Raw genomic sequence first — 21,078 nt, 5'->3', positions numbered from 1 at the left:
CTCTCTCTCATTCTCTATCTCTCAAATAAATAAATAAAATCTTTAAAAAAAAAAAGTTCGTAGGGGTTCCAGTTTTCTATATCCTTGCTGACATTTGTTTTTCTTTTCTTTTTTTTTAATAGCCATTCTAATGTGGTGAAGTAGTATCTCATTCTAGTTTTGATTTGCATTTCACTAATAATTAATGATGTTGAATATCTTTTCATGTGATTATTGGCCATTTATATATTACATTTGGAGAAATGTCTATTCAAGGTCTTTGCCCATTTTTAATAGGGCTCTTTGTTTTTTTGTTGTTGTTTTAGGAGTTCTTACCAGATACATGATTTGTAAATATTTCTCCCATCCTGTAGATTACTTTCTTACTCTGTTGATAGTATCTTTTGAGTCACAGTGTTTTAAATATTGATGTTCAATTTAATCTATTTTTACTTTTGTTGTTTGTACTTTTGGTGTCATATCCAAGAAATCACTGCCAAATCCAACGTAATGAACTTTCCCCCCATATTTCCTTCTAAGAGTCTTATTATATAAATTAGGTCTTAATGTTTAGATCTTTGATCCATTTTGAGTTAGTTTCTTTGGTGCAAGAAAAGGTTCAACCTCATTCGTTGGCATGTGGATATCCAGTTTTCTCAGCACCATTTGTTGAAAAGATTGTTCTTTACCCATTGAATGGTCATAGTACTCTTGTTGAAAATCAAAATCATTTGATTACATCTGTGAGGGTTTATTTCTGGGCTTATCATTCTATTCCATTGCTGTATCTCTTTTAAAAAATATTTTATTTGAGAGAGAGAGATACAGTGAGAGAGGGAACACAAGCAGGGGGAGTGGGAGAAGGAGAAGCAGGCCTCCTGCCCAGCAGGGAGCCCAACACAGGGCTCAATCCCAGGACCCTGGGATCATGACCTGAGCCAAAGGCAGATGCTTAATGACTGACCCACCCAGGAGCCCCTGTTTTTATATATTTAAAAAAATATAATTAATGAAGTTTTAGAATATAATATTACTTACAAATTCGATAATTCTTATTTTTATTATTGTATAGATGGTAAGAAAAAATGTAATATTAGTTTGGGTTATTTGGGTTTTTAATGAACCAAAACCATTAAGAGAGAAGTATTGCAAACAGTTTATTCTGGTAAAAGGCACAGTGTCATAGCTAATATGAATTATTGTGGAAATTATTCGAGATCTGAGAATTTTGAAGAATAGTCAGAAAAGTTCATAGATCCATTCCTGAATGAGAAAGTGAGCCTCTCAGTGCATGTGCTACCAAGCTGTTCTTGTCTATGCCACTATTCTCACTTTAGAGCTGTGGTGGTAGCAGAGCAGGAATATTAATTTCTTGGAATAATTAATTAGTAAACATCCCCAGGTTCACAGTGTTGGGAAAATACAACATTTATAGATGGATATTGTCAAGGATCTCTTGTATAATATATTCTTACTACTGTCTAGACTTGGTTTTCTATATATTTGAGTTAATTTTTCCAGAGGCATGTGAAGGGGGGAAAATGGGCAATTTAAGAATTAAAATTGTTTAGTTTTCATTTAGGTAACTGGCAAACTTATCATCATTATGATTATATAGGACAAATAGTTTTATTTATATGTATATTTTATCTTAATGTCTCATTTAAATTTTTACTTTTTTGCATTGACTATATTTATTTAGCATAGACTATGTCTACTTACATAGGACCTAGAAATAAAACTGAACTTTTCTACCAGTCTCTCACATCGTTGTGGAAGATTGTGGTGAAATGAATAAAAGGATATGGTAGATCAGGAAATGTGGTTTGTATTTTTAGTTAATGACTATTTATTAGAAAATTTGGAGAAAATGTGTGCAATCTTGACAGAACTATACTTTCTCAATACAATTTTTTCTTTAAAAACATTAGTTAACTTTTGATTATTGTGATAAAGAAGGATGGGAATAGTAAAATGAAAATTTGCTGGTAAATACATCTCTTTTTAGTATGGCTCACATACCATGTATTACTAAATCTTTTCCAGAGCAGTAGCAAACTGAAAAATCTAATTTGAGTTTTACTTCCTTTCTTCGTCATACCGTCTGGTAGAAGTACAGATGAATAGGAAGCAGGGAGAAAAATCTGAAGTATAAAAGCCTTCAACTTAATTAACTTTTAACTATAACATTTAAATATATAATATACCTCATGTATGACATTTGAAAAAGATGTTGATTATTCTAGACATTTACTATTGTAAAATATATGCTATCTGCTAATGAATGGGTGTCAAGAACTATGAAGGGTTTGAGATTTTTACCCTACTTGTAAACTAAGAAGTTACCAAGCAACAGTTTCATGCTGGTAGAAGACATGAGACTCCAGAGTCAGAAACAAAAGACAGTTTATTACTCATAGTAATAGTAGCTGGAGTGTCAACTTTTGGTGGGGGCATTGATTCCAAAGCCCATTCCCACAGGGTAATGTAAAGAGGGTCAGATGATACCTGCACACAGTGGGCTATGTAAAGGATAGGAACTCTGAGCTTAAGGAACTTTAAATCTTTTCAAATGGGTGGGGAACCTGGTTGGCTTGGTCAGTGGAGCATGCAGCTCTTGATCTTGGGGTTGTAAGTTCGAGCCCCATGTTTGGCATAATTACTTAGCAATAAAATCTTTACCAAATAAGAAAATAAAACTTATCAACTGGGTAGTAAGCATGCCTGACCTGTGCTGCAGAGATGGTATCTGGCTCCAAGGGACATTCTTTGCCTCATAGCAATAATTCAAGAGACCTGGGTCTGGGTGGAAATTTTTGCATAATAAATTTCTTATTCATAATGCAAATGAATAATGTAAACAAGATCACAAGAAATGTTTAAAATACTTGGGAGAACCAAGTTTAAATACTTTACTTTTTAAGCACCTAATGTACAATTTAAGAAACTTTGAAAATTTTACATTATTGAAAATAAATTAAGGACTTTTACTTATGATCACTGCTGTTATGCTACATGTTTTTGAGACTAATAGAAGTTTATTTTGAGAATATTCTGAATTTAAAACTCTTAACTAATTCATAGTGTTTTTCCTCTTTTTAATCTGTACAGGGAGATTCTAATCTGTACCAGGCCATGAAAAATTTAGATGTGAAAAATTAAAAAAAATTTTTTAAGTAAAAAGGAAGTTTTTTTTATTGTTTATACCAAGCCAAAGTGAACCATTCTGAGAGAACCACCATCTCCAATTTCCTGAAAGTAAAAACAAATAAAAACAATTAAAATCATGTTTGAGTAAACAATAATTGACTTAATATTTATATCTTTAATATTTTAATTTAAATATCAGAAAACATTGAAACAAAATAAAATGCACTAAATATATGTACATAAGAGAACTGTGTATTTTTCTTACTGTTAAAATATTGATAACAGTATTAATAAAAGTCAGTAAAGAGAAATAACATATGAAGCATAAAAGACAAAGAAGGAAGGACAGGATATTAGTTGAGATTTGAAAGCATGTGAAGGCCCCTACAGTGAAAAGTTGCAAACTGTGGGTCCTCATTTGTGATTCTTCCTATTACCTATTTGATTTTACAATACTGTCTATTCTCAAAAGTCTGATATAACATGTATTTCTTCATTTTGGTGTTTTACTGAGTATTTGATAGTGGCTTTTCAGGTAATGTTTCATAGAAAAGATCATGGTTTTCTTTTTTTTTTTTTTTTAAGATTTTTATTTATTTGACACAGAGCGAGACAGTGAGAGAGTGAACATAAGCAGGGGGAGTGGGAGAGGAAGAAGCAGGCTTCCCGCCAAGCAGGGAGCCTGATGCGGGGCTCGATCCCAGGGCCCTGGGATCATGACCTGAGCTGAAGGCAGACACTTAACGACTGAGCCACCCAGGCACCCCAAGATCATGGTTTTCTAAGCCCTTCATAAAATTTTATGAAGCTGCAAATAGATGCAAGGACTTCATCCATTTCCCATTTTTAAACTTTCTTTCACCCCTTCCCCCAACCTCATTAAGTATAGATAAACAAAGAATTTTATGATAGGATTCTGAAATTGGAGTATGTTTAAACATAGCACCAAAGGTGAATGATATTATTTAGAAAACAGTACAGTGGGGACATTTTTGAAAGTCTGGAGATAACCTACTTAGAGTTGAAAGGTAAAGGGGAAAAGTAAAGAGCGTAGGGATGGTGGTTGGTACTTAAACTAACATGTCATATTGGTGACATTTCTCTTATGTAAAAAAATTTAAAGTTATTCATTAATTATATTTGAAAGTTCTTTTTAGTAAGAGAAGCCTTTCAGAAATTTGTTATTTCTAGAAGAAAACAGGTATGGGGTTGGCAAGTAAGGGAAACATGTATGTATGCATGTGTCTGTGGATCCTGATTAACACAAAATTTAAAAAAAAAAAACCCAACCTGGAAAAACAGGTAACAAGAATGAGTAATTTAATATTGCCTGAGGCGTGTGTGTGTGTGCTGGCAAGTTCAGGGGTTTTAGGTAGCTTTGAATTTTAAAACAAAAAACATTGAATACACCAGCATTTTAAAAAACATAAGTTCCAATTCTTGGCTTATAAACCACTATAGCAAAAACCTATCCTGTACATCAGTAGAATGGTCATCAAGAAAGCTGGATTTAGCTTTTGGTCTTGTTAACTAACTGGCAGAGATCCTAGGTAAATTATTTTATTTTTCTAATATCTGGTTATAATTGTTGCTGGAAGGCCAGATTTTGTATACTTGAAGTATCTGGTTCAGCCATATTCTTGATGTATACATAGTGTCTTATGTTAAGAATTACATTTTAAAAAGTAGGAATCTTGGGGCTCCTGGCTGGCTCAGACGGTTAAGTGTCTGCCTTCAGCTCAGGTCATGATCCCAGGGTCCTGGGATCAAGCCCTGCATCGGGCTCCCTGCTCAGCGGGAAGCCTGCTTCTCCCTCTCCCTCTGCCTGCTGCTTCCCTTGCTTGTGCTCTCTCTCTGTCAAAAATAAATAAAATCTTAAAAAAATTAAAAAGTAGGAATCTCGGAATTAACTTCTCAAGAATCTCCCAGGACTTAAAAAAAAAAAAAAGCTTTGAAGAGTTTCCTTAAAAATTCAGCCTATTTTTAAAAGACTTACTTCAGGGCATTTCCAGGATTTCCATGATAATGTGTTCCATGCTGAATAACATTGACTTGTACCTTGTTTAACTTAGAAGAATATTTTGATGATTAATGAAATAATTGTTTTGTATACTCATTTATTATTTAAAAGTATATTCATTAAATAGAATTTGGAACACAGAAAGTATAAAAATTTACCCATATTCTCACCAGTATTATGAAACTGTGGTTTACCGTGTATCTGCTTCAGTCTTTTTTCCCCCCACATGTTTTATTTTTTAAAATATAGTTTAAATCATATTATATATACAATTCTATATATTTTAGAGGGTTTTGCCTTACTTTGAACACTTTTTTCAGTGCTCCCACAGTCTTTCTTTAATGGCTAAATTTTAGTCCATTAAATACTATAGCTTTATTTAACCATTCCTTATTTTTTTGGTTAAATTGATATTCATTCCTAATTTCCTTTTTTTTTTTTTTTAAATAACTCAGTGATAGACATTCCTTTTTTTTTTTTTTTTGTGATAGACCTTATTAGGCATGGCGGTTTTTTTGTGTTCAGGATTATTTCCTTGGTATGGAGTTGCAGAAATAGAATTATTGGAGCAGAGCTTATGAAATTTTAGGCCTCTGGATAAACACTGTAGAATTGGTAGTTTTGCTTTGTTTCTTTCCTGGCTTGGGAGGAGGTGATTTTGTTTGGTAATGGGAAGTATGGTTTCAGTGGAGGATGATCTTCATCTTATTATGTGCTGAAATTGTGCTCACCCTTGACTGAATGGTTACATGTTAATTCCTGTAATAATTTACTGCAACAAAAGGGTTTTCCCCAGACCCTCATTTGATTTCAACATATAGTTATGCACATTTTTCTAAGCCACACCCTCTTGCTGTTACCTAATGTTGGGTAATAGCAGGTCACTCTCTTTTAAATGTACATAGACTTCCATAAGACAAATTCTGTAGACAAGACAACTCGTTCTGTAGACAAGTTAAGCTTTGCTTTGCTACAAATTGGATTTTGACCTGTTCCTCACTTAATACAGATTTTTTTTTAAGACTAAGCGATCATCTCATTATTTTATATTAGGTTTCCCCTCATGGTCTCATTCAACATTTCTGATTTGGTTCAACAGTAATTAAATCCCAGAAGTATACTGTTTTAGAGATAGAAGAAAGTTTCCTAATTTGCAGTCTTTTCATTTTACAGATGAGGAAACCAAGGTTCATACAGGTTAAGTCTTTTATCCAAAGTTACTCATATAGTGGCAGAACTGGGATGAGAATTTAGTTATATCTCTGTGAAGTGCTTTTTTCCACTACAGCTTCTTTATGTAGTAACAGGGAACATGTGTTCCACAGGCTACTTTATGATTCACTCCTAGGATTGCCTTTACTTGTCATTTAAAACTCTTGTTTATAGGCATGCCAGTAGCCCACCCCTGTGTGACAGGAGATGCTTTCTTTTCTTTCTTTCTTTCTTTCTTCCTTCCTTCTTTCCTTTCTTTTCCTTTCCTTTTCTTTCTTTCTTTCTTTCTTTCTTTCTTTCTTTCTTTCTTTCTTTCTTTCTTTCTTTCTTTCTTTCTTTCTTCTTTCTTTTTCTTTTCTTTCTTTCTTTCTTTCTTTCTTTCTTCTTTTTTTTTTTCTTTTTTTTTTCTTCTTTCTTTCTTTCTTTCTTTTCTTTCTTCTTTTCTTTTCTTTCTTTGTTTCTTTTCTTTTCTTTCTCTTTCTTTCTTTCTTTTAAAGATTTATTTATTTTAGAGAGAGAGAGTGCACACATGTGGGGGGGAGGGGCGGAGGGAGAGGGAGAGAATCTTCAAGCAGACTCCCCACTGAGCATGGACCACCCCCTGCCTCCATGCAGGGCTCGATCCCACTACCCATGAGATCATGACCTGAACCGAAACCCAGTCAGAGGCTTAACCGACTGAGCCACAAGATGCTTTCTTGTGCAGTCAAGTTGTCCAGTTACTCAAGTTTCACTATTGACTGTTAACTCTGCTTCTTGCATATTTGGATCATACAGGGATTTTTTTTTTAATCAGTGTTCCAGAGTTGTGGTGCTTGATGCTTTTTCTAGAAAATGAAATCTTAAATTGACTACAATCTAGCAGTTACCAGAGGTTGGCTTAAGGCTTCTGATACTTACGAGAGACAGGCTAATAGATAAGCTAACTATCTAATTTTCCAACTTGCTCTGTTAAGTAAACCATCAGAAAGGAATGCACTTGGAGCTTGTCCTCTCACCTCTCTACAGAACTGCCTTCACTGAATTGTGGTTCAGTATAATTCCAGCTTTTATAGAAGGCTTATAGTGAAAACATCTATGTGAATAGGATTTCTTTTTCAAAACTCTACTTGAAGACATGTTTAGTTTTCTAACACAGACATTCTTTAGTGTGTTCCTAGTGCTGGAAAAACATTTCCATCCAGTTGAATTTACTATGTGCATACTTTAAACTATTAAGTCAGTAAAGACAATAATAATGAATGGTGTTTTGGAGTTTATAAAATGCTTTCACATTACCTAATTTTATGTAGCAGTCCTGTGATGTTATTAAATATAAGTATTCCCATTTTACAGTTTAGAAAATAGGTATAAAGAGGTATGGCTCTGAGGAAGTAGTGGAACAAAACTGGAACTGAGATAGTTTGCCTGTTAATCCTGCATTTTTTTTTTTTTTAATTTCTTAAAAATTCAGTTTAGTTAACACATAGTATAGAATTTGTTTCAGGGGTAGAATTTAGTGATTCATCAGTTGCATATAACACTCAGTGCTCATTACATCAAGTACCCTTCTTAATGCCCATCACCCAGTTACCCCATCGCCCCACCCATATCCCCTCCGGTGACCCTCAGTTTGTTTTGCATTCTTTCTATTATATCATGGTATCTCCCAGAGTAAACCTATTTCCCTTTTTTGCCTTAGCCTCCCCAAATTCTGAGTTAAACTCTGTTTTAATTTATATATATAACAGCCCACATATTCGACAACATCTCTTACTTTGCAAGTTTTAATTGATTTTTGCTTTGAGTAATGGTATTATAGGTATTTTAGGTATTTTGCTTTATGTAATTATATAAATAACTTTGTGAACTCTGCCCCAAATGTTTCAGAAAGTAGATAGGTCATAGATACTAAGATAAATTGATTTATATCTATGAAGAATGATCACTGTATTAGGGCTGTGTTGGCACTTCCGTTTTCTACCTAATAGTTTATCTAACTCTCCTCTTTAGGTAATATGTTGATACACTTAAAAACATTTTTAAAAATTTTTCTTTGGAGGAAAGATATGAGAATAGTTTAGCACTTATCATATCTCAACAAATATTTGAAGATGTTGTTATCCATCAAGTAGATTAATAAGCTTTATGATAGTAGTATCAATGAAAATCAAAATTGCTTTTATCACACTTTTAGAAATTGAATACTTAAACTTCAGTTATATAGGATGCTTTTTATTAAAGTGGATAATTGTCAGTATGTAAATATATTGATATATATGTGTAAATATATATGTATATATACATATGTATGTATATTATATGTAAATATATGTATATATTACATATAAATATACATGTGTAAGTATATGAATATATGTATGTGTGTATATATGTCTATATTACATATAAATGTATATGTAAGTGTGTGTGTATCCCCAATATTTACATATTGACATTATAGAGACACACACAAATACACTCTCTGTACTGTTTGTACTGCTCTCTTCTGGCTGGAATCAACCTTCCTGGATGATAGAAGGGCCAAAAGAGCAATATAAACAGCAGATTGGTATATCTGTCATAATTCCACATTTAAAGAATGAGTTTCTGGCATTTCCAAGTCTAAGATTTTTTCCAGACAGTATGCCAATGAGTAGTACAGGCCAGACAACATAGGTACATGACTATATGGTTTGTTACCTATTTGTCTGTGACTGAAGTCAATGGTAGGCAACAAGAGGTATGCTCCATCCTAGAAATGTATTCCAACATGCAAGCCCAAGTTAACCTCTTCCAAATTTGTCTATTAAAGTTTAATGGAAAACTCAAATTCTTTTCATCAGCTTTTGTCACTACAAAAGTATCCTTCCCAAAGTCTTCCTAGGAGCCAGCTAGATCTCTGTGGGTTTTATTTCTTTACTTTTTTTATTGTGGTGAAATATGCATTACATAAAATTTGCCATTTTAACCATTCATGAATTTTCTAATTTGTTTTTCTTCACCATGGTTGACTCTTAACTGTATCTCAGCTAGGGTGTTTTTTAAAATGGTTCTGGAGAAAGTGGGTAAGAATCTTAAAGTGTACTATATCAAAGAACAGTCTACTAAATTGCAGGGCATCTGAGGTTAGTAAGATAACTGTGAAGATGGTCTATAAACTTTAAAATGAGTAGGAGTTAAGCAGTTGTGGAACTGCCTTCTTGCAGGGTAAAAATTGTCAGCATTTTTTTGTTTTCAGAAAGACTAATATAATTGTTCTTCAGATGGTAGTTACTTCAAGTTAAGACATGGAACATAATTCCTTTTTCAGGTTTTTCACGAAAGAGAATGTGAACAGGGAAATCTGAAGAACAAACTTTTTCTTAAGAAATTATAAATAGGCACTAATATATACTATTTGAGAAAAATGTAGTTACTGTAGTAATAAAGGTTTTAACAGCCAGCTAATTCAAAGCATCAGAAAACTTTACACCCTGGATCTTTCTATATATTACCCAGCAGATTCTACCCAAAGAATTTTCTTAGAATTGAAGTCCATATTCTGATGAGGCCTAAAGCTAAGTTATGGTTAAAATAAGCAAGGATTAAATATAGTGCCACTCCTTACTTTAACCAGAAAATAGCTTTAGGTCTGAGCAGAATATGAACTTTAATAAAAGTGTTTGGGTAAAAGTTCTCTGGGGATTGATGGAGATAGATAGATAATTTATAATAATATGGGTGCAGTATATGTTATGTTTTTAAAAAAGATTTATTTATTTATTTTAGAGCACACAAGCAGGGGGAGGGGCAAAAGGAGAGGGAGAGAAACTCAAGCAGACTCCCTGCTGAGCACAGAGCCTGATGCGGGGCTTGATCTCACCACCCTGAGATGACCTGAGCCAAAATCAAGAGTTGGCTGTTTAACCGAATAAGCCACCCAGGCACCCCATATTGTTATGTATAACACACAGACACACTAATATAATGGAACACTTAAGATCTGTGTGTTTCATTGTATGTATATTTGGGAGGGAGTGGAATATTGTAAACAAATATTAAACTGTAGTTAATGCTATGCATGCTAAAGTGGTTTAAAGGGGTGAAGTGTATGGATGTCTGCTACTCAGAATATAAAATGGATTGATAGAAGGATTTGTTGATAGATATATGATAAAGCAATTACTATAAAACAATTGTAAAATCTAGGTAATGGTTATGTGGATATTTACTGTACAATTCTTACAACTTTTTTGTATATTTGAAATTTTGCATAATAAAAAGTTGGAAAAAATAGTGTTAATGATAAGGTACTTAAGTCTACATAGGTCTAGTTTGGTACAGTCAACAATTATTGACACCTACAGTATGCCAAAGTGCTATAACTGGTATTAGGATTATATGATAGTGAAATGACTCAGACAGTCTTAGGTGGTGAGTAGCAGGAGATGAAATTGGGGAGAAAGGCATATTAGGTAACAGAGAGTTTTATATACCATAATAAAAAGCTTAGACTTTATCCTATGGCATTTTAGGCAGGGGAATGATAGGTAGATCACTCTCACAGCTTTGTGGAGGCGAGATTTGAGGTAGTGGTGGCAGTGGTGGGGCTAGACTAAAGATGAGGATATTAATTAGGAAGTCGTATTCCAGATGCAGATGATTAAAACCTGAATTATAGCAGGGCTAGATTCTAGAAATATGTAGGAGCAATAATCAATAGAGCAATAATTAATAGAATAGATTCGTTTTATTAGTTGTGAGTAGGTTATAGGGAATCAAGGGTGACAAATACCATGTAAGAGAAGGAGCACGTTTGGGTCTGGAGGGTAAAACAGTAAGTTTGGTTTTGGATATGTTATGTTTCAGATACTGTTAAAATAACCATAGATGAAATCATTCATGCTACACCCCACATCAGCAAAGCAGAACCTAACTAAGTTTCTGTGCGTGGCCTTCCCAGAAAAGGAAGGCCTAGGTCAACTAGTTAGTGCTTGCCTACTTACACAAGTTACCTAACCCTGCTCCAAAACTTCCCTTTGCTTCATATAAGGAAAGTAACCCTACTTTAACCAATTAGCAAATGCCCAGAATAACTTCCTTGTTCCTGCTTACTTTACGCTGTAAATATCTCTTGCCTTGGGGCACCTAGGTGGCTCAGTCAGTTGAATGTTCGACTGGGTTTCAGCTCAGGTTGTGATCTCATGGGTCCTGGGATTGAGCCCTGAGTCAGGCTCAGCACTCATAGGAGAGTCTGTTTGAAGATTCTCTCCCTCTGCCCCTCCCCCTACTCATGCTCACTCTCTCTCTCTCTGAAATAAATTAATTTAAAGCAATCTCTTGCCTTGTACAGTTTTTTGGACTTCCTTTCTTTTTTTAAATATTTATTTATTCAGAGAGACACAGAGAGAAAGAGCAGAGGGAGAAGCAGGGAGCCCAATATGGGACTCAATCCCAGGACCCTGAGATCAGGACCTGAGCCGAAGGCAGATGCTTGACCAACTGAGCCACCCAGGTGCCCCTGGACTTCCTTTCTATCTACCAGATTGGATGCTGCCTGATTCATGAATCATCTGAATAAAAGCTTACTAGGTCAGTAAATTGTCTGTAGAAATTTTTCTTTTAACAGATATTATCTCCTCAAAGCGATATTTATTCATTCATTTGTATTTAATGGTATTTGACAAATACTACTACAGAATTCCATACCTGCTGCTAATAAGATGGTGGGCAAAAGGGACACAAATATTGCCTTTAAGAACCTTACAGTATAGTGGGAGAGAGAATTAAACCAGAAGGTATAATAAAAAGTGACATTTATGGTGGTAGGAGAAGCACAGGATGCTATGGAACTTCACAGAGGGGACAACTAACAGTCTGGCAGTGGCTCTGCAGGAACAAGATATATCAGTCTGAAACTTGGGATGGAGTCTGGGCTGGATACAGCAATTATGACTCTCTGCTACTGATTCCTGAGAGTTGATAAAAATGTCAAGGGATAATAGTATAGAATTGTTAAAGAAAAATGAAGGGGGTGGAAATCGGAGGGGGAGATGAATCATGAGAGACTATGGACTCTGAGAAACAAACTGAGGGTTTTAGAGGGGAGGGAAGGTGGGGGGATGGGTTAGCCTGGTGATGGGTATTAAAGAGGGCATGTTCTGCATGGAGCACTGGGTGTTATACACAAACAATGAATCATGGAACACGACATCAAAAACTAATGATGTAAGGTGCCTGGGTGGCTCAGATGGTTAAGCATCTGCCTTCAGCTCAGGTCAAGATCCCAGGGTCCTGGGATTGAGCCCCGCATTGGGCTCCCCGCTCGGCGGGAAGCCTGCTTCTCCCTCTCCCTCTACTGTTCCCTGTGCTTGTGCTCTCTCACTCTGTCAAATAAATAAATAAAATCTTAAAAAAAAAAACTAATGATGTAATGTATGGTGATTAACATGACATAATAAAATAAAATTAAAAAAAAAACAAAAAAAAAAGAAGAAAAGGCTAAAGGCAAGTAAAAAGCCAGAGAAGGAGACAGAAATGAAATAGCAAGGTAGAAGAACTAATTGAGTGTGGTGTAATGGAAACTGAATGTTTCAAAATGAAGAGTGTAGTCAGTAGTGTTAGTATAGAAAGTTCTGATGAGTTAAATAGCAATAATTGGTTTGGCAATTTGGAGGTCATTGGTGACTAAGTGGAAGTAGTTTCAGTTAAGTGATGTTTAGTTAAAAGTAAAAAAATTTTAATATCTTTAAGATATTAAGATGTAAAGAGCTACAAGACAAAGCACAAGGAAATGAAATAAAACTTTTATCTTAATTTTAAATTGGAAATATCTGTTACATATTTATTAAAAGAAAAAAGTTTTATTTGTATTCACTGAAAAAGTCTAAAAGTTAAAAACCCTAGAGAAAATAGTAGAAATGGAGAAATAGTAGGTTCCACATTTAAAGCAGGGAATATATGAGTCTGGGACATCTTGCATAAAAGTAAAGCAGCTGCCAAAGATGAATTGGTCCATATCAAAGGACAAAGGAGCCAACAGGGAGAAATTGGCACATCAAAACTGATAATGACTACAGGGGATTGAGACACATCAAGCACCTAAAAATCCATGAGTTCTTAGATTTTAATTTCCCTCTTTCTTTTATTGGGTATATGGAGGTTGCTGGGCCACCAACTCATTACTTTAAACCAGGGATCAGAAAACTATGGCCTATGGCCCCAATCCAGTCCAATCCCTATTGTAAGGCTGTGAGCCAAGCAGAGTTTCATAATGAATCAGTAATCCACTGTGACTTTTTAATAAAATTATGAGATCTTCTCTGACACATAACCTTTTTGAAATTGGTGTAATAGGGCATGGATACTTCCTCAAAATGAACTTAGATATGTTTATGGCAGGATATGGAGAGGGTCCTCACATGCATTACTTATAAAAATTATACATAAAAATAAAAATGAATTGGATGGCCTCGTCACTTTTATAAACCTTTTATCTTTAAACTTTTAATTTTGGTGAAATCTTAGCATTTGCAACTATGTGGATGGAGCTAAAGTGTATTATGCTAAGTGAAATAAGTCAAAGACAAATACCATATGATCTCATTCATGTGAAATTTAAGGCAGAAAACAGATGAACATAAGGGAAGGGGGGAAACAAGCCATGAGAAACTCTTGACGATAGAGAACAAACTGAGGGTTGGTAAAAGGGCGGGGGGGGGGCGGGGAATGGGCCAGATGGGTGATGGGTATTAAAGAGGACACTTGTGGTGAGCACTGGGTGTTGTATGTAAGTGATTAATCACTGAATTCTACTCCAGAAACCAGTATTGCACTGTATGTTAACTAAGTAAAATTTAAATAAAAAATAAACTTTTAATTTTGGATAGTTTCAAACATAGCAGAGAAAATGGTATATGTAAACTGCTATTTTACCCATTACCCATCTTCATCAATTATCAACTCATGGTAACTTAAATTCATGTATATCCCTCCTTCTTTCTCCCTACTGGATTATAATGAAGCAAATTCCACATACATAATTTCATTTGTACATTCCATTATGTACAATTTTATTTTTCAAAAATAGTATTATAACCTTGGAATACTGAAAAGCTGAATAGTTATTTAGAAAAATGTTTTCCAGTTAATGTATACCAGTAGGCATCCTTTTCTGAGTTCACAATAATCACATATACTGTGCTTTTCTCTTGGAGTTTAATTGTATAATAATAAAGGTTAAGAGGAAGTGTTTTACCTGTTCTATGCAGTCTTCTCTCATTTCTCCTTTAAAAATAAAATATCACAACATTAATTATCTTAACAGAACCTTTTCATATAGCCTTAGTAGAAAGAGAAATACTTAAAATAATCCTAATTTAAACAAGTTGAAATACTGAAAACTGAAGAGACAGCAATAGCCAAAACTCAAAAAGTATGAAAGTACCGATGATTCTCATACATAACCTTTAGGGCTGATATCTTCACTGAAGCCAAATGAGTAGACTATGCCTACATTGCTCCTTCTGTTCTTAAAATGATACCTTAAAACTTGCATGGCAAGTAAGTTTCATCTAAGTGCCAATTTTAGTTGATAAGTGGTGGTTACCTACAGAATTGTGCTGAGAACTTTTATAAGGCCTTTTTTTTTTTCTTCTCAATGGGAAAGAATACTGTATTTGATTGTGGGTTATTTGCTCTCATAGCAACAAATTACCTGCTGGCTCTGGTTTAGTATATCAAATGACGCTTTTATTTTTTTAAACATTTTATTTATTTGACAGAGAGAGACACAGCGAGAGAGGGAACACAAGCAGGGGGAGTGGGAGAGGGAGAAGCAGGCTCCCCGCTGAGCAGGGAGCCCGATGTGGGGCTTGAACCCAGGACCCTGGGATCATGACCTGAGCTGAAGGCAGACACTTAACGACTGAGCCACCCAGGCGCCCCTCAAATGATGCTTTTAAAAGAGACATCTTTGCTTAAATTTATAGGCCATTAGGCTGAGAGAAAAGCTATGTGATAGGGCTACAGTCTAATTTCTCATTATTGATAGATATTAGGTAGACATTAATTTACATATTCTCATCCTTGAAACAAGTAATTGTGTATAATTTGTGGGTATTTATAAGTACCAGTTATGTGTTTCTCTTATAGCACTTAGTGCTTGCACGCATATACCACTCATTTGGCACTATGCTTATGTTAACTTATTATTTACTTCCTTTATTTATTTAGTCTGCCTTCCCAAGTAGATTGTTTTCTAAAGCTTATCCGCAGCATCTTATCATATTCCTCCCTGTAGTCTTAGCACCAAGAAATGCCTTGATGACGACTGTGTTTCTATAAAAATACATGTTACTTGTCTGTCATTAACTCAAAATTACTTGCTATTTTGGGATATTTTTGTATAGACTGGGATTTTTTTTAGCTATATAGTTCAAAAATTGCATAACACTTCTAATATGATATGGAATCATGCTGTGAGATCTGGATTATAATGTTTTCATAGGACATCTGAATTTTTAAGATAGTAGATGGCCCTTGTCTTTAGGTAGATAAAAGAATAAATCCTACAGTAAGATAGTTATTCTCTTGAAGATCTCTAGGAATGTAAAAGTTAAGTCTCTCTCAGAAACTTGTTTAACATTCTCTCTTCCCAGTAGTCAATAAATTATTCTTATGACCAAATAAAACTAAAGACAAAAAACAAACCCTACCCTGCTTGAATTTATGTTTTTTAATCTTCCTTAGACTTTAAAAACAGCCCAGGGTACTTTGTATAGTGTTAAATAGAAATTGTTATGTCTGTAATCTTGATATTTTTCAAGCTAAACAACTTTTCAAAGCTATTAAAAGTAGACATCGAGTTTCACCATATTAGTCATTATCAATCTTCCTTGAATCCATGCCAATTTTTTCATGTAAAGGAAATTAACTTTCATGACAGAAGGGTTAAGATCTAAGATCTAGATTCTAGAAGGACATCTAAGGGGATTGGTGTAATGAAGTGATTGCTTCTGACTCTGGTATGTTACAGTCTTTTAAATATATACCACTGCTGTTTATTTTTCTCATAAAAGCCAGTGGTTACTGCTTCATTTAGTTTCTTGTCAACTGTAACAGTCCCCATCTCTTAACTATATTTGTCTTAGTCACGATGAGGGGCCCCATTAGGTAAAGAAAGGACCAGACAGTAAATATTTTAGGCTTTGCAGGCCAAGAGGCAAAACTGAAGATATTAGGTAAGTACTTATATATCAAGAGAGAAAAGTTCTATTAAGTTTTTATTGATAAAATTTAAATTATAATTGAGTATTTTGTGTGATACACATCTAATGGGAATGTGGGGATAGCATTTAATTTAATTGGGGTTCAAAGTTAGTGTTTTCTCTTATCAAACTCAACTGCAAATGTTCTGTTAATGCTGATCTTGGTATATATTTTGTGTATTTCACCTTTGAAAATGCCCTTTCAAACGGGTAGGTACTACCAAATACTGATACCAGTCTGTGAGCAGCATCATATTTTATAGAATTCTGTTAGATTCTTCTCTTGATGTTGGCCTTTTAGCGTGTTATTACATTGCAGATTAATCATTGCTGGTTCTGGGAAGCTCCTCAATTGCACAGTTGATGGATTTTGAAATAGGGAAATTTACTATGCATTTGTATTTAGGTCCGAAAAATGCTGCTGGAATTAGGGGGGCCAGTTCTGATATTCTGGGACTGAGTGGTTTCCCAGGATTTGGGACTCAAAGTGCTAAAATTGGGACTTTGTTACCCTTACTAGGACTTAGTTTGAGATCAGAAAACAGATCTACTTCAGATTTATATGGGAATACAGATGTCATTTCTTTTTTTAATTCTTGACAACTCAACTTGACATTACTTTATAATTCAAACAACATTAATAGCTTTACTTCAGTAAAAATTTCACATATAGTTAGTTTTGCCTTGTAATTTTAGGTTCAGTTCATCAAGAAACATCAAATTTGAAACAAAAGATGATTTCAAAAAGCCATTCAATTTGATAATAGTGGCCAGTTCAGTGGTGGTTCTCATTCAGAAAAATTTCAGTCTCAGCATAGAGCTAAAAAAAAAAAAAAGCCACTGCTTTTACCACTGCTAAGTTTTTGAACTTGTGGATAGAAGGGCAAGTCAGGATATTCAGCTTCTATTTCTGACAAAAATTCACAAAACTGAAAGTGGTGAAACTCACAGGAGTGAATGAAGTTCACCTTTGACATTTTCGGTTCAGTAACATATGACGTATTTACATATTTTCTGCAAAGTAACTGTTGGTTGAGTAATATATTTAAACATCTAAAATTTTTAAATTTTATTTTAAATAATAGATTTAAACACCTTAACTTTTTTAAACACCTTTAAAAATAAAGATTTTATTTATTTATTTGACGGAGAGAGCAAACTCAAGCTGGGGGAGCGGCAGGCAGAGGGAGAGGGAGAAGCAGGCTCCCCAAGGAGCAGGGAGCCTTACGTGGGGCTCAATCCCAGGACCCTGGGATCATGACCTGAGTCCAAGGCAGCAGCTTAATAACTGAGCCACCCAGGTGCCCTTTTAAACACCTTTTTATAAGCTTCATAAATTTGTCTTTTTTCCTCTCCACATATTTATCATAATCAGTTGATTATGCACATCTTAGCAGATTCCACTTTAGGTTGAAATGAATTAGAGTTTTCTCAACTTTGAAAATATTCTTGCCTGAAGTTGTTTTACACAGACTATTCATAGAGGCTAATTCTCCAGTTACTTCAAACTTGGCATTGACTCAAAAAAAAAAAGTTGAACAGTGTACATCTGTTGACCACAGAAAACCACTTTAAATCATCTTCCTTTTTTTGTCTTGTTTTTAAATAAACTATTAATGTTGCTCCCAGTGTCCTCAACTTTTAAGCAAGTGTACTTGCCCAGTGGCCAAAAGTCTTAAGTTTGTTTTCTCTGGACACATTTCTTCATCTTCTACAGTCAAACATGGTTTAATTAACTCACCATCAGTGAATGGCTTTCCTTGCTTGGTTAACAAATGAGCCACTCAGAAACTTACTTTGGTCATACTTCATGTTTATTTTCTGTTAGTGAAGAAATTCTCCTATGATGAGACACTTCTTTGTAAATTTTCTACTTTTTCTCACTGTTGCTTGCCTGTGGGCAGGGGATACTACGATGAGCCCTTTGTTTGGTAATACTGCTGCATATTGGACTGTGCCTCAAAAGTGTGATATTGTAAGTCCAATTTTCTTTCCTTATTTTGATAAGATGGGTATGCACTGGTAATAAAAATTAAAAGTTGTGGTGTAGCAATATGTGTGGCACTTGCAATGCTGTGCACCTATAACCATGTCACTACAATTGGCGGTGTGCCAAACAGCCAGGTAATGCGCTAATCAGTTCTGTCATTGTAGCATGAAAATAGCCATAAATAATATGGAAAAGAATAAGCATGGCTCTGCTCCAATAAAACTTTATTGGCAGACATTGAAATTGAATTTCGTATAATTTTCATATGTCACAAAATTCTTACTTTTTCGAAAGTCCTTTCGACTTTTTCCAAACCATTTAAAATGTAAAAACCATTCTAGTTGTGGGCTCTAAAAAAACAAGTGACGTATGGGCTGTACTTTGTGCATCTCTAGTCTAGATAGCTTTTTTCAAACTATGTAATATTACTTATATTTTTTAACCCTTGCATTCATTTATATCAATTTTCCCTTTTTTATGTTATTTTAAAATTTATTTCTACTTAAATAAAAAAACTGAGTGAGGGCACCTGGGTGGCTCAGTCATTAAGCGTCTGCCTTCCGCTCAGGTCATGATCCCGGGGTCCTGGGATCAAGCCCCACTTTGGGCTCCCTGCTCAGTGGGAAGTCTGCTTCTCCCTCTCCCACTCCCCCTGCTCTCACTGTCTCTCTTTCCCTCTCTCTCTCTCTGTCAAATAAGTAAATAAAAATTTAAAAAAAAATAAAAAAAACCTGAGTGATAGTTATTCTTTAAATGGAGGATAACTAACTTTAGCATAGCACCTAAAATACTCAGCAGAGTGCCTGGCACATTGTAAATGCTCAATGATTGTTTGCTTTACTGTTGACATTCTTATTGAGATCATCCCCTGATAGTGGTAGAGAGGTGTTTAAGATGAAAGAAGGAAAAAAGGAAAGAGGAAAGAAAGGAAAGGAAGGAAGGAGGGAAAGGAAGAAAGGAAGAAAAGGAAGGAAGAAAAGGAAGGAAAGAAAGGAAGGAAAGATGCTTTCTACACACACACACACTTTCTAGTTTGTTTTGGAATACAGGACACAAAATCATGAGCCCTTTAAAATTGGGGTATGAAGATTATATCTATAACTTAACCATGTAGACTGTGATAGAAATAAACTAAATTGATAGGATGAGAATTGCTTTCGAAACAGAAAAGCCTTGCTTGTTGTATCCTCGTCTCATGAGTTTTATAGGAAAGATGCTAAATTATTGAGTAATTTCTTTCCATACCTGGTCAAGAAAATTGCAGTGTTAATCTGACTTCTGTGATGCTTTTTAAAACAAACACTTGTGATCATTAGCCATTGTTTTAAATCCCTTACAGTGCATATCCATTAGGTCTTTCTGACTTGAACACATCCAATGTTTCTGTTATTTCATCACAGATTTATTATATGAGCTTCCTCCCTAAGGTTAATGGGGCATTATTCTTAGACCAGTATTACTCGAAGTATGGGATGAAGACTAATAACTGATCTGCAAAATATTATTGGCCTGTTAACTGTTTATTATTTGTGATAGAAAAAAATTAGTAGAAACAATTATAAACTTTTATGACAGTTTGACAGGATAATTTTATGTATATTTAACAAAAATTTGGATATTTTTATTAAAATTTTAATACATTTAAAAAGATGATATAATTGGTATATAACATTATATTAGTTTTAGGTGTACAACAAAATGATATGATATATTGTGAAATGATCACCACAGTATGTCTAGTTAACATCTAATACCAGTTACAATTATTTCTTGTGGTGAGAACTTTTAATGTGCATTCTCTTAACACCTTTCAGAAATACAATACAGTATCATTGACTGTAGTCATCATGCTGTGCACTATATCCTTATGACTTATTTATTTTATAAATGGAAGTTTCTTTTTTTATTTTAAAGATTTTATTTATTTGTCAGAGAGTGAGAGAGAGAAGTAAGAGAGTGAACAAGCAGGGGGAGCAGTAGGCAGAGGGAGAAGCAGGCTCCCCACTGAGCAAGGACCCCGATGCAGGACTTCATCCCAGGACCCTGGGATCATGACCTGAGCTGAAGGCAGATGCTTAACCAACTGAGCCACCCATGCATCACTTAATGGAAGTTTCTACCTTTTGATCACCTTCACCCACTTCTCCCACCACCCCACCTCTGGAAAACACTAATGTCTTTTTTGTCTATAGGAGTTTAGGTTTTTGGGTTTTTTGTTTTTTAAGATTCCACATGAGTGAGATCATATGGTGTCTGTCTTTCTCTGTCCGACTTATTTCACTTTGTATAATGACCTCAGGGTCCATCCATGTTGTCACAAATGACAGGTTTTCCTTGATTTTTATGGCTGAATAATATTCCCTTGTGTATTTATACCACATTTTATTTTTTCAACCATTGATGGACACTTAGGTTGTTTCCATGTATTGGCTGTTGTGAATAATGCTGCAGTTAACATGGGAGCGCAAATATCTTTTCAAGTTAGTGTTTTTGTTTGC

The 21,078-nt window shown here is 34.6% G+C and overlaps 1 protein-coding gene across 6 annotated transcripts in view; it reads right to left on the bottom strand.

Moving 5' to 3' along the window:
• Positions 1–2,386: 2,386 nt before the first annotated feature.
• LOC113937823 (WD repeat containing planar cell polarity effector) overlaps positions 2,387–21,078 on the bottom strand; it is a 435,562-nt gene continuing 416,870 nt past the window's right edge. For 5 of the 6 annotated variants that reach the window (XM_027622691.1, XM_027622688.1, XM_027622690.1 and 2 more), the window contains 2 exons: positions 14,580–14,608; positions 2,387–3,231 (listed from right to left, as the gene is read on the bottom strand). In XM_027622691.1, coding sequence (XP_027478492.1) covers positions 3,181–3,231; positions 14,580–14,608 — 80 coding nt within the window. In that variant the 3' untranslated portion in view covers positions 2,387–3,180. The remainder of the gene's footprint in view (positions 3,232–14,579; positions 14,609–21,078) is intronic. The other variant, XM_027622689.1, reaches the window with a different exon arrangement.

This window comes from Zalophus californianus, chromosome 8 (genome assembly GCF_009762305.2).
Source record: "Zalophus californianus isolate mZalCal1 chromosome 8, mZalCal1.pri.v2, whole genome shotgun sequence".
In the NCBI taxonomy this organism is placed as follows: domain Eukaryota; kingdom Metazoa; phylum Chordata; class Mammalia; order Carnivora; family Otariidae; genus Zalophus; species Zalophus californianus.
The sequence above is the reverse complement of the archived record's forward strand: the minus strand, read 5'-3'. Positions and strand labels throughout refer to the sequence as shown.